Source organism: Amphiura filiformis, chromosome 4 (genome assembly GCF_039555335.1).
Source record: "Amphiura filiformis chromosome 4, Afil_fr2py, whole genome shotgun sequence".
NCBI classification, from domain to species: Eukaryota; Metazoa; Echinodermata; class Ophiuroidea; order Amphilepidida; family Amphiuridae; genus Amphiura; species Amphiura filiformis.
The window spans coordinates 26,040,995-26,056,022 of NC_092631.1; the positions used below are offsets into that span (position 1 = coordinate 26,040,995).

General features: G+C 38.1%; 1 protein-coding gene across 1 annotated transcript in view; it reads right to left on the reverse strand.

Annotated features, from left to right (window-relative positions):
- The window catches only part of LOC140150082 (polycystin-1-like protein 2), a 36,678-nt gene that overhangs the window by 9,738 nt on the left and 11,912 nt on the right, over window positions 1-15,028 (reverse strand). Inside the window, exons 8-24 of the mRNA XM_072172085.1 lie at window positions 13,358-13,615; window positions 12,652-12,812; window positions 11,144-11,297; window positions 10,780-10,841; window positions 10,531-10,653; window positions 9,672-9,797; window positions 9,350-9,382; window positions 8,547-8,807; window positions 7,234-7,615; window positions 5,768-6,069; window positions 4,768-4,995; window positions 4,230-4,331; window positions 3,611-3,726; window positions 2,819-2,984; window positions 2,008-2,286; window positions 1,214-1,408; window positions 31-300 (exon numbers count right to left, since the gene is read on the reverse strand). Of these exons, the coding sequence (XP_072028186.1) occupies window positions 31-300; window positions 1,214-1,408; window positions 2,008-2,286; window positions 2,819-2,984; window positions 3,611-3,726; window positions 4,230-4,331; window positions 4,768-4,995; window positions 5,768-6,069; window positions 7,234-7,615; window positions 8,547-8,807; window positions 9,350-9,382; window positions 9,672-9,797; window positions 10,531-10,653; window positions 10,780-10,841; window positions 11,144-11,297; window positions 12,652-12,812; window positions 13,358-13,615 (3,218 nt within the window). The remainder of the gene's footprint in view (window positions 1-30; window positions 301-1,213; window positions 1,409-2,007; window positions 2,287-2,818; window positions 2,985-3,610; window positions 3,727-4,229; window positions 4,332-4,767; window positions 4,996-5,767; window positions 6,070-7,233; window positions 7,616-8,546; window positions 8,808-9,349; window positions 9,383-9,671; window positions 9,798-10,530; window positions 10,654-10,779; window positions 10,842-11,143; window positions 11,298-12,651; window positions 12,813-13,357; window positions 13,616-15,028) is intronic.

The window sequence follows — 15,028 nt, forward strand, 5'->3', positions numbered from 1 at the left end:
AATACAAAATGCAATAATAATCAATTTTACCTTTATCGGTTGTGCGAAAAGGATGTCAGTTAAGAAACACACCATTGTTGATGTTAACCATTCCCTAGTCTCCATGTCTCCCAGTTGTATCCCGTAGAATACTGTGAACAAAGTCGCAGCTAGCGTTGATAATATGGACACTATCCATGCTATAATGATACACCACCAGGGTAACAAATGTGGCTGTTTCTTTCTTGGTTTCTTTCTTTGTTTGGTTTCAATTGTGAGAGTTACCGCTGATGTGCCCATTGGTGTTTTAGATCGTACAATCTAATTGTGATATGATGTGTATAAATATATATGTTAAAACGATATGCTGAGTAATATTTACCCAACATTTGGCCAACTAATAACAGCTGTTTGGGTAAAACACATTGCAAATAACACACACTATCCAACCCAACAGTTGAATTCTTCACAGTTGGTTCAACATTTGGTACATATTACCCAACGTTTCAACCGTCAACAGTGATAGGGAATTAATTACGAGCCAAATTGTTATAATAAGAGACAGACATAAATAAACTATTTCGCGTCTGATGATCAACGCCCTAACAGCCCGTTATTTGTTAGTGCAGTACATCAAATTAATGTTCATTCGTCTGGTGCCTCTATCGGAGAAAAGGAATCGCAGAAAATGGCGAACGTTGTCGGTACTTCCGGGTGGTACTTCTACAAGCAAAAGGTAACTTTTCTAGGTATTGTTGATATGGTGTCTTCATGAACATGATGAAAGAAAGTTCCTATTTGTAAGACCTAACTTTTGAGACGGTTATGTTTGAAAGTGAAAAACTAATCTCAGGGCACGCTATAATTAGAAATGTAATTCATCACGTCAAATCGTATGCATGTTGTTCCTGAGTTTGATTGACACGTGGTGTCAGACGAGAACTAGTTTATTTTTCTCTGACTTTTATTATGTCACCAATTACTTTATTATGTAAAAAAATGCATCCACTCAGATAATCTAAAAAGGACGCTACCAGGACGACTAAACCCAAAATCGTGACGAACGCAACTTATACATTTTCACAAGAGGCATTTTAAAGATATTTGGCCTCAGGCCGGAAATACCCCTTGACCTTTGGCACAAAATCTCTGAACACCCCGACACTGACTACGATCTAGTTGATGAAATGTGTCAAACTCTCATTAGCTTGTCATCTATGTGCGATATACTTGCCTCTTCAGTACGTTGATCTTCATTGATGGATGCGCTGCTCTTCACGACATACGGGTTATCACGTTTTCGATTGTCTCGCTGAGCGACAGCATACCGCGACGGTCGCTTGCGTCGAAGTCGGGATTTACGGAAAAGTTGCATTACAAAGATTGTCACAGGTAATATGATAATTGTGGTTTGAACGCCAATACTTATCTGAAAATAAACCAAACTCGTTAACAAGTCGTTAATTTACTAATACTCTTAATGATTTATAGTACACAATTAAGGAATAAGTTAAACTGTTATCAGTGCATGGCGTACCGAGCACAACATTAGAAAAAGTTGGTGGACATCTCCCATTCACCCGTGTGTGGTGAATTGACTACGTAATAATCACACACTTAAGGGTGTAGGCCAACTGCACGTATCCGCTTATTTCGAAAGCTGTATCTTGCTAAACAAAATTTAGGACGGATGAGCAGCTCCAGTATATTTGCATTTGCAGCAATTGCACTACTCTGATACATGATTAAGGTAAATTTATGTCTTTAACAGGCCTAACAAACAAACAAATTTGATTTCGTCACAGTATTCTGAGCTAATGGGGATTAGTTTCTCCATGTCCCTGTGCTCGTTACAGCATTGTTTCTTATTTATTATGACTTATTAGGAATTAAATACTTTTCAAAGCTTCACAGCTAGTTTGGCCTTTAGGTACAAATTAGGCTTTTAACGTATCTATTTTTGTTATACATACAATGGATGCGTCATAAATGTTCACGAAATATTGTCGTTATGACATGTTGCCTTACTTGAGCTGGGGAAATAGCGAACGGTCCAATCAAGATCATAGCCGTCGAGGCTGGAGGAGCCGCAACTTTATACCACATGATGTTAACGAGTAGCTCCAACCAAAGTATTAGCAGACCACAGGCAACACGTTGTACGCAGGTAAATCGACTTCCTGCTGGGCGCGAAAATATTGAGAACCACAAATGTCCATCGCGTAGATTTTTCCCGGCCGTGGACTCAAATATCAGACTGTAATCCTGCATCTGTTCTTTGCCGGCTATAGGTAACAATCGGTCCACCTGCACAGAAGAAAATCCGTAATGCCATTGTTATTGTTTGTGGTTATTAATTACCTTAAATATTAAATACCGCAAATTCGCGGAGGTGAGGATGGGTCTATGTCTATCTATGTCTATGTTTTTAAAACGTTTTAAGAAAACGCACATTAACAGTATGTTTACTTTGTCATAAAAATAAGCAATTATTCACAAGATATAGTGGGGAGGACAATATTTCACATGTAGACAAATGCGTGTAGGTAATTTGAACAACGACTGGTCACAAAGATAAATGACGTCATAATGACGTCACTTATTACAAGCGCCGCTGCGATGTACGAAACCGTAATATTTCGCTTAAAATTTAAAATATTATTATTATGCAACTTGCGTGAGGCGGGGTGCGCGCGTGTGTGTGTGAAGTGCGTTTGTCTGTCAAATGTGCAGTAACGTTCTTCCGTACCTTTTGAACTATAATTCAAACATATATTGTTTTACTTCTTTTAATATATATAACATATTACTTGCAAATCTTATTTCAACAAAGCTTTACCTGCCCATCTCCATCCACGAGTGAAAACCACTGATTAGAGATGAAAAAGAACCGCTGTCTCGTCTGAATATCCCGAATAGCAATGTACTGCAGGTACCAACTCTGTTTGTTACCTTTTCCAGAATTGTCATGCCATATGCGCATGTAGTTTAATACGCCCAAAGATCTGTAAACAAAAAGTATTGCAAACAAATTAAAGTTGTTCTTAGCCATGGAAGTGTGGAAACTTTTGAGCCTCAATATTGTTGGTATATAAAAGTATACATATTTAGAATGGCGCAGACATGGTAAATCCATTTGTGAGGTCGAAGTTGGGCAACAATGCTCAGTTTTGGAGAAAAATTCCCAAGAAATGTCTTTGAACCATTTTTTTGGGTCGTAAAATTCTTCTGTAAAATTGTTTTCAATTAATGTTTAAAAACTAGGATTTTCTTCAGAACTGAGTATTTTTGCCCAAATTTGACCTTTTTTGCCAAGTCTGTCATTCTAAAATTATACTTTTATATACGTTAACAAGTGGCAGTTATCAGGCCCAAAGGTTAACATAATGTCAGGGTTAAGCCCTGCGATAGTTTATAATGGTGTGTACAGGGTATGCGATTCTTAGCTATAAGTTCCTGATTGTTGCAAAGTGGTTTATTTGGTGCGAATAGTAATATGTGTCGAGGCTTGTTGGCTTATCCGTACGTATAGCGCACTGTAAATAACTGCGCTTTTTAATGTGAATATTCAAATATGATCTTTAGTTATTAATGATGATAATCTTCCCGTCCAAGATATCTAGATATTTACCTTGGAACTGCCAATAGAAATCTATCTGCAGTACCACGCTCAAGAATTGGTCGCTTGTCGTCTTCAAATGTCCTTGGATCTGTCTCGTCTTCATCTCCAGACAAAATAAAACTAACCTGGTACAGAATAATATGGTGTGGTAGATAGAGGATTGTTAAGTTTGATATACTATTCAGTGGCGTAACTTTGGGTCAGGGTTCCCGGGGGCGAAAGTAGACCGGGCGCTCCTGACCAAGAGTGTGCATGGTGCAGAGCTAATCAATTTTGGTATTGAAAGCCATATACCTACCAAATAACTTACAAATAGTGTTTCAGATCAAATTTATTTCATGTTTCAATGCACTTCATGTTAATAAAAAATGTTTTCATCTTCTCCAATGTCTTTACTTTTAAAGATTCGTCACTAGCTGCAGTGGCGTAGCTAGAGATTGTGGCTTCCAGGGCCAAGAATACAAAATACCCCCTCTTCCTAAAACAATTGAAAAAATTGAAGAATTCCCAACACTAAATATATTTCTGGGAAAACACAGGCAACATCATTACTATTTTCAAATATTACAATGATTAGACTTTCAGACCTAAAAAAAACACCCCCAAAAAACGTGAAATTATTTGTTACCTTCGACTTTGTTCCTGAATGTGACCTTTTCCCAGTTACCACCACCACTTCGTACAAGTAGTTGTGTCTCGGGTTGTTACCTTTCAGTGCTGTCACACCTAACTGTAATGAAAAAAAAATGCCGATATGGGTATCGTCTTTTAAGAACATGGCTTTGTCAAATTAACCGAGATACCTATACTATTACTTATGTTTCATACCCTTCCGTAAGGTCGTGGGTTCGGGATTTGTGTTTATTTGTTGTCTTGTTTAATTGTAACACTTTGGGTTGGTACACTATTCTTTCTTTCTAATCATGGTATAATTCAATGTACAAAGGTATATATTAGGGCATTTGGTGTCGACCATGTTGAACAATATACATTGCATACGTTTAAAGTGGTTGGGTATTGGGCTATATGGAATAAACTATGGCTCCTAATAAAATAAGAGAACATTTTAGAAAAAGGAGGAAAATAGCTTTTGACACAGGCAATTGGAGTAAACTATATGCCTAAGAATTGGTCTACTTTGATTCAATTAGAGTTCATTTTCATACCCGGAATAAATCCTTTTTGTCCTTCCTTCTTGCCCAAAGAAACAACATAAAGAATACGACATAAATGACGATAGTTGATATATAGATGGTCGGGTTCTGATAGAAGCTCGCATTAGCCCAAATGTAATCGAAATCCAGGGGTGCAGGTGGCACTATCCATGTACTAGCAAATGATGTCATGTGGTTTGTCAGGATCTCTGTGACACTTGAAGTCGAACCTGGTCCAGGCTGCAAAAGATAAAATTGTATTGCCTCTTACTAAGTAGGCCTATTTGAAAAAAGTAATTCAAGGATAATGAATTCCATATAAAATGTCTGATTTGATTCATATTTGATATATTCTTAAGAACATATTAAAGTTGAAATGGGTCTTCGCATTAGGCGACGAAAAAACACACTCTGTTTTACGTGCGGATGGACTTTTCAAGTAGGGTCGCGACTGTCGGGATTTTTTCTTATTTTTCTCTGGAGGCTAAAATGACCCAAAAACATCACCAAAAGCCTGAAATTTTGGCAAAAATTTATGATATTTTGGCAAACATATTTGGCAAACGGCTGATTTTACATGATTAAAAAAAAAAAAAAAAAACACTCCCAAAACGCAAAATCTGAGTCGGTCGGACTGGTTAGCGCAACATAATGAAGCAGCTATAAAAAGAATCTGCAATGTTAGTCCGCTTTCATGGCTTATGCTCCCACCCTATAGAGAAGTTTATTGGAAATGTAAGTACAATTATTTGTGAATAATAATTATAGTAATATTCATTAATATGGTAATGATGTTCCACAAAAAAAAATCAACCACTTAACTCATCGCCAAGAAGTCAATAAATTCACCCGGTATACAGCGTGGTCAACAGAGTACCAAGAACATCGCCTACCTCTTCTTATGCCTAAACTCGCTATTGGGCAGGCTGCTGGGACTATACCCAATATGCAGTCCTCCAGTGTAACATAAGCATGGCACAACATTAAAGATCAATCATTGTCAAAGACTTACTCTACACCCTTCTGAACTCCATTCATCAGTCTCCAGATAAAAGTCCCAAAACAAACAGCTGCACATAGCCACATCAAGAATATAATCACCGCTAAAATTAGCTACATAAGTAGTGAGAATATCTGGTGATAATTTGCCGTCATCGCCAAACAAAGCTTCACCAGTTAGATCATCACACAGGTAAGTTGCCTTTAAGTCTTCACTTAGTTCCAATATTCGAAGGTTTACCATTCCTTTTCGTCCGGTTATTATTGCTCTGTCTCCTGGTGTCACTGTGGCCTCAAGATTGGGAGAGGCGGGATCTTGGAGAAAAAAACACATTTCAATAATAATTACGATAATGCTTTTTGATAGTTGACCTGCTATAGTTCTATACACTCTTTCACCTCACTTCTATGACATTTACGTTCACTTCCAATATAAAGCATGTGGTAAATATTGTATGGAAACCCACCAGATCACTTTGCTTCCTTAAATATTGGACACCATTAAGTATTGGACACCATTAAATATTGGACACCATTAAATATTGGACACCATGCCACCAAAATGTGACTCTTTGTGAAATAAGTTATGATGTATTCAGTAACAATCTTAGTACAGAGAACCAGTCCATAATCCGAAGTTTCTTTCTCCGTTGCACCTCCGGGCTCAATTTTGGTTAAAATTCCTCTGCGCTCATGTGAATAGCTTTGTTCGGAACTTCGTTTATATCTTCGACAAATGTCGGCACATTGTTTATAGCGGCAGGAACAAAGCTGCTGCGTTTGTTGCAACGGCAAACGTCAAACTATATTCTGGGCCAAACACGTACTGATGTAACTTCTACTTGAGACAAATTGTAATAACTTCGTTCCTTCCACGGTCATTTGGAAGTTTTCGATTTCCACGACGGATGGTTCTGCGACGGTAAAACACCAAATGTTGCCGTCGTCGACTTCGCAATGCGTCGTCGTCCAAATTCTGAGATTCCAAGAGTCTGAAAACCGTCGTGGTGACGACAACAACATCCGTCGTGGAAATCGAAAACTCCCTATTAAGGCACCAGAATCAAATTTGTTCGATCATTGGAACAACCGCCTATGCTGCATCGATGAACTATCGACTAATTAATCAGAATTACTGGTAAATATTTATTAAGCAATGTGCATTGGGCAACATACACAGATTCATAATCACAATTAATAATAGGTAATTAATTGATTTGCAAAATAACAACGATCGACCAAGCATCGAAGGTCGATCGAAAGATCGAACTAATTTGGTTCTATTGCCTAAGTTTACAGTTTTCGAAGTGGGAGCACACGTGAATGGAAAAATTGAACCAATCATGTGACATTGTGTATTGTTACGTAATTCTTTCCTTTCACGTCTGTTGTCGATTCTAGGCTCTAATTGGAGCGTGCAAATGGTGAATAAATCTATGTTTTAAATGGTACTCAATAGGAAATTAAACTGTTACACACCTGTACATGATATATCGCCAGAAAACACCACAACTTCATCGTATTTGTCTACAGTTGGATAAACATCAAAGCCAACCAATACTACATACGACATGTTCCTCTCTGATGATGATGATGTCAGTGAAACAAAGATAATTTGATCACCATGTGTATTATTCACAGTATGCATCATAGTACTGTTATATGTGGGAGTGAATATGTTATCCACATCTGACGTATCTGATATTTCTCTTGGCATTCGTAGTACCATATCTGGTGTATCTCTCACAATAAGTGGCGTGTTGTCATCGGCGGTAAAAGTTACGGTAATTATCGAAGCCTGGACCTCCAAGCGATCACTCTGAACTCCATAGTTAAACGTGTTAGAATGCGTGTATAATATCTATAGAAGTATTTGAAAAGATAAACTCACACTAGAAATAAAACCAATCATATTTATTTTACACCACCGACCAAGTTTCTTCGACTTAGGGATGAAAGCAAAACTCGACCGGCAATCGGCCGCCGGTTCCGGGCGGTTCCGTCCAGTTACAGCCGGTTTCTGTTGTTCTAAACAATGGAACGCGGTACAACCGTCGGTCGAGTTTTGAATTATTCCCTTAATATTTCTTTCTTGTGAATATAGGATTTGCCAAGGTGGCAGCCAGCCACGAATCAAAGTTCTCCACAGATTCCGGTCTTAGGCAAGTCTCTGAGCTTCAAAGTGTTCCCGCTCCCTTCGTCAGGCAGTTTTCCAATAGACAGTCGCTCCAACGCTCTGATGGTCTTTATTTGGGTCTGTTGTCTTCGGCGTAGCCATTATATACAAAGTTTTGGGAAGCTGGTGTCATTTATGCGTGTGATGTGGCCATATAGTATGATAGTCACTTGGTGTGAATTTGGCTAAGAATTGATGTATCCAAGTCAAGTGTTTTCGGATGTGTTCGTTTCTTATCCTGCGTTGTTCTTTACTTGGATTGTCGGTATCAGCTCTTCCTGAACAACGCAGCAATGTATAACAAACCGATTTACAACAACACATCTCATGATCTGTGCAACATTTCAAAGACGACCTGTCTACCATTGAAAAATGGTGTACTACTATAGAGAAAGTTTCTTAAATTTCGAATGTAGGTTACATTCATCAGCTTAACTACTGTCTTTGGGGGATTCGTGTTCCCCGTGATACAAAACAATGACACCCTTACACCCAACGACACATTGCAGGAACTTCGATCATCTCTGATGACATTACGGCACGTTTTAGAAAAAGATGCTGTATTTCCACATTCAATAACATTATATGATAAATATAATCAATCTTTTCAACTTACATTAACACTGACGGTAGCACAATTTTCATCGCATGGTGACTCATCTTTAAATAGGAATTTGATATTTTTCGGAACAGCAACCTCAGTTTTGCTATTTCGAAACGTCCTGTCCTGAAGTCCATCATTTCGTATCGTTTGCCAAGACTTGGTTAAGTATGGTGTAGTTACTTCGGTGGCGGGTTCCTCTGGGAGTTTGTTTGTTAGTAAGGTGGCGCTTATGGTGTCCATTATTGTCATCACTGAAGCAGAAAACGTTGCTTTCTAAATAGAACACCAAAATTGTATAAATATATACTATCGTTATAAAAATCTACCAAAAAGTAATTAGCCCCCCCTTTATCATGAGATAATAAGATTAAAATTGAAATACCAGAAGGAAGCCCAGTTTTGTTGTGCAAATATTGATGCCTCATTTGTCTTCATAGCCCAAAATTTGTTGCCATTGTGAGCCTTTGAATGAAAAAGACCCACATTCAAAAGTTGCATCTAAACCCATTGCTTTTGTTGCTATATTATTATTAAGAGTTCCTGGTTGGCACTGGTCACCGTGGGCCACCCTTGACCAGTCATGTAGAGAACGTAATGATACACTGACTTGAGTAGCTTTTCAGGAAGCCAAATGGACTATAAAAGTGACCTCTGAATTTATTTGATCCAAAATATCATACTTCTGTTACAACTTGAGTTCAACTTTTAAACTGTAATAGTAGTCATTGAATTATGCAATTGGAGATGAAACCACTTTGGTGCACATCCTACTGCATGTGATATAAATAAAATGACTGTTTTGATTAGTACATTACCTCAACGGAAGTTGTCTCTAATCGTGCAAAAGCCTGCATAGATGTAAAAAAACCAAGTAATAAGCATAACAGGCAGCTCTTGTGAATTATTCAGTTTTATCACACGTTCTAGGGGTTCTACACACATTAGGGTTATAGGAAATTGCGGCAACCCCACTGGCTCTTTCTCGCCTTTACAAAACCATTTCAGGTTCTACATACAGATACAGGACAGCTTACGAACCGTTTTGTTTTTCTAAGAGAGGATTAGGTATTTTAGACGTATGTATTATGGCTTCAGTCAAGGCTGGTGTAAAAGATACAGCCATATGGCAATACTCACTTCAAGCAAAACTCCTAATACAGTCATTTTGGCATCAGCGACATTGACAATAACTCCCTGTTCCAGAAGGTGAGCACTATCTTCTACAAATTTCCAGGTAGATTCTACGATTGATCGGAGACTCTCCTATAGAACCAATGAACCAAATAGAACCAGTATGAATAGTTCAATTGGCAAGGAGCTCGTTCGTGCCCCGCGGTGTCTATTTATAGTGGAAAAGTTAGCTATAGCTTGAAATTCCCCTGGACAAAGAACTCCTGCTAATTGTCCCGGTCTACTCGTACGAAACTCGAGGAGCTGAACTGGTCTGCGATGGTTATTATATATGAAGGCTGATTAGGGTTCTGTTCATGTAGGCATATAGAGCTACATGTACGTCCCTGAATGATACTAAATGGTTGTCGGTTGATAAGGTTTGTCTTTGGCCATAGTGTTCAGCTACAAAGCGCAATGATCATATGTAAATACGCTGTATAAATCCGTGCTTTTTTTTATAATTCATTTGCATATGAATGAGGCTTCGACAATTATTTTTACAGGATGCATGCGTGTTCAGATGTTTCAGTATTTCCTATTTTTTGTATTCCTGTACATTGCGTTAGCGTGGATCAGATTTTCCCCTTTTCCTTTCTTCCTCGGTCCATCCAAATGCACAGTCTTCCCCAATAGCCCACCACACCCTTATCAGCACCAACACCCACCTCTGCACATTCCCATCCTACACCACCATAAACACTGACATACAGCCCAATCAATAGACTAAGCTAAATAGCGGGATATGATCATTGTGTCACCAACGCAAGAAAGATGCAAACCCCATAAACTTTCGGAATAAACACGTAATATAAAGATATCATACCAATTCTGCTAAGAACAGATCTTCAATGGTTCTCGTCATCATGCTAGATACACTCGCAATGAGATGAACGTCCTCAATTGACAATGGTGTAACCGATTTCAACAAGGACAGCATCTCCATTTTCTGCAAATATTAAAGTCGAAGTAACATAACAATATTACAACTACAGCGATGCGTGGAAGTAAAAGATTCTTACGTAAAAGTCTCTTCTAACGTACAGGTTTGTTTACATGTCTTGATAATCCTTACTTTTATTGGTTCCGGTTCCACACCTTCTTCATATGTTCCAATGGTTCCGTTATAATTCCACTCTGGTTACAAATTAGACAAAAGCTATAATGTTGATTGGTTACTATAAAACCTAATTTGGCAAGTTTACCGATAAGTACTTTGGAAACAGCCAGGACAATGGTAAGGATATGATGATCAGATGATATAACAAAAGCCCTATTTTACAGAAACACGCTATAAGACGTTAAACTGTTACAATAGGTAATATTCTACCAATGTAGAGTCAGCAAGTCTAGAACAAAACACTAATTGCAAGAAACAATATAATGAAAAAATCATATAGGAATAACATAATATAATCCAAATGTTTGCATTAACATACCAGCTAGAAGACACTTCAGACATTGGTAACTAGATTCATCAAGAAATATTCTCTGTGTAATTTCCGATGGGTTACCAGTAAGCTCCAGATCTGCATAAGCTGGAGTCCATTCGGGAGAAGAAAAATGTCTCACCTCAAATATGTTGTGGTACAACTTTGAATGGTAAAGATAAAATTGTATTGATTATACTGTAATGTTCCCATGAAGTGTGTTAAAAGGGTACTAAAACACCATTTTTATGATCATTACTTACATTAATGATGTCAATTAATCTATACAGATTCCATCAAATGGTTCATTCCCGATGTCACTTATACAGCAACACCAGGAAGCACATGGTAACTACAGCATTAGACTTCTCCGTAGTCCACTTGCCCATTACGCATAGTCTTAAAACTATGATTTAATTAATTTGTGCACATCGATTTTCACATCTGATCTTTTTAGTCACCTTACTCCCTCTGTTTGTTGGCTTACCAAGTGGACTACTTACTTTCGATTGCGGTTAACAAGTTTAACACGGTTGTCTATGGATGAGATTTCTAACCTACTAAAATTGGCCATTATGTAATTCATCTTTAAATGGATCTGGCTTGTGATTGGTCGCCCAGATCTCGTTATGGTTTAAATCCTCCGGGCATGTGGCATTACCATTGATAACTACATTATACACAACTATGCGGCGCTTTGTGTACTAGGTGCATGAGCGCGTCTTGTACGTACAGGCTTTGAGCTTGCGGTTAATTGGATTGATAAACAAATATGATTGACAGTGTGTGTTAGTCGATTTTTAACTCGGGCTTTCGCGATTATCAAACTGGTAGATTCTAAAATCAGAACTGTTCAGTATTGAAGTGCTATAAGTATTATAATATGTTGCATTCAATAAGCCTACGTATACTTTACTGTTACTGTAACTAATATAATTATATAAACTTTTTCATAACCATTTACTAGTATTTTGATGTAATAAAATAATATCAGTATAATTTCAAGTGCAACTGAATGCGTTCATAATGATTAAATAACATATTTTTATTTATCAAAAATCGACTATGGCATAGTCTACTACAGCATATGTTTTAAACTAAAAACCACCATTGAAACGCATTTATGATTATTACTTGCATCAATGATGTCACTTAACCTATGTAGATTCCATCGAATGGCTTATTGACCTTAATCCCATAATTCTTTGCGGTTATAGGGATGTCGACATTTGACGTCACGCTGATGTGTACATCGTTTAGCGATCATCATCGTTACTGCGCATTTGAAAGCCGCCGTTAAGTGCGCAGTAACGATGAGCGCATCGGCGTGACCACATCTCAGGTCTAGCCGCAAAGAATCATGGGATTTACCGAAAAGGTCAATTCTCGGAGTTATTATTATAACCATTCGTAACTTCTAAAACTTCCGCTTACTGCTTAAAGACCTTAGTCTGTGGTTTTAAAGACGATAGAACTTTTGATTGCAAATGTTACACAGCAAAGATAGCATGGCTTACCGTAATATTATCCTCTATGTCGTACATAGTGTAAGAACCAAGCGTATCTCGAATTTTAACGCGGATTACCATCGATCCATTGCCAACGGGTGGATAGATAGTGGCGGATGGATACCTTGATGATGACACCGGCCAATAGTAGGCATCGTCATTCACCGAAACTACGCAAAACGAATGTATTATAATTCATTATTAGGTTATCACTCGTCATACCCACCCTTCAAAGCACACCACCCTCTACGTTTCCTTGTATACTCATGCACTGACCTATGAAAATATCGCACCAAATGATCCATATTATACGGTATTGGCTTTACTCAATGATATTGTCCAAAATTAAATATAAGTTTATTTAAAAATTGTACAAAAATGCAATTTTTACAAAAGGTTTTGAGAAATTTGAAAGAAAATTTCCGTTTCAATATAAATATTTATTCCATATGCATTACCAAAAGAGATAAATTAAAACTAGCTGGTATTCACCAACCCCCCCCTTCGCCCTCATGATTTCATCAAAAGCGTTACCTGCGGTATGTCAAAAATATGGCTAAATGAATGCGAAGGATAGCCCCACAATCAGGCTACATTGTAAGTAATTTGGTGGTAATTTAAGAGTTTTAGCATTCCCGGCCGGATCGGAAAGGGGTTACAACTTACAACCACGCTCACACTTCGTTAGATGAGGATTAACACAATAATAATTTACCAAAATATTCGTAGGTCATGACCCCATCGTCGTCTGACCAATCAAAGCATTCGATGGCAGTGGGTTGAAGAAAGAACACAGTATCGCTATCTGCTGTACAGTAGCCTCCTTCCGGTGGCGGATTGATTCGTAGGGACACGTTTGCTTGGCCAACAAGACTAAAACTATTAGTTACTTGTAGAGTAAATTCTAGTCGAGTTGTTCCTGGAACCTGTTCCAATATTTCCTTGCTGACATACATTGCGTTACTTTCCTCTCCTGTTAATGATCAGAAATAAAAGACATATTATATGAGACATATTGTTAAACAAAATGCCTATTCAGTGATTTGCTCATCCCAAATATTGCCAAGCTTTAAAGGGAGTCTCCGGTAATCACAACATATTATGCCTTATATGTAAGAAAAATAATTTTCAAGCACGTATCCCGTGGTTTTATCTAATACAAACTCATAGTGACCATAAAAACTCTCAGTAATACAATGATGGCTGACGACAATTGAGCACAAACAACCATTACGTCATTGCAATTTTGAATATCGCGTGTTGAGAGCCGACTGTTTTTATTCGTTTTTATGGGCAATATGAGTTTGTTTTAAATAAAACCATGTGATTCGTGCTTGATAATTATTTTTCTAACATATAAGCCTATAAGGCATAATGTTGTGATCGCCGGAGACCCCCTTTAACATGGGCTGATAGTGTACTATAGAGGTTGTGCGTGAAATTATTGATTGGATTTGAACTGGTGTCTTTCACCGTAATCGTGGCGCAGTGCAGTTCGTTAAATCAAATGTTGTCATCAACTTATTTGATCGTAGTGCATTTGTTATGTGTGTGAGACGAACTGTCGCGGTACATTCCCTCATTTCAAATATATAGTTTTGGTTTCTCTATTGTTCAGAAACCAAAAATCAAGGGATTAAAATGTGGAGATGAACTGGTATGCAATCATAACACTTTTGTGCTGGGAGGACACAAGAGGGTATATATAATCATAAGTATAATGGCCTATAACCATACGTATATAATAGCCTATTGTGCTAACATTTGAATTATCGATATCTATCAACGCCGGCGACTTTTGATGCTCTCTGCCGTAGGAGGCACACTTCCATGACACCATAAAATTGCACCCAAGTTCCGATAAGTTATGCATAGACATCGTTGAGACATAAAAGATGGATATATACGAGGCCTAGACCTACATGTAGAAATCATGTGCATATATTGAGGGGGGGGGGGGTGTTTTGTTTATTTGTCTGAAATATAAACGATGCATGATGATGTAGATGATTTGATTATGAATTAGATTATTCCCCGGAAAGCACAACCCATACCTCTTACCTATGTTCCCTCCGCCACCTATATATCCACCTCCTCCCCCTCCCCACACTCGATATCGACTCTTCCCTATTATTCCACTCCACTCTTGAGCCCCCTCTCCCCCCCCTTCCCTTCCCCCTTCCAATGCTCTCTCCCCCCTGTTTTTCTTTCTCCCTTACCCTTACCCCCTCCCCCCCTCACACACACACACACACACCCCCTCTTTCCCTGGCGATCTCTTCTATCTCTCTCTCTCTCTCTCTCCAATAAATAAATTGAATAAAAGTTAGTTTAAACCAGCTTTCTATGATATTGATCTTCCGTCATGCGACATGCACATAAATAG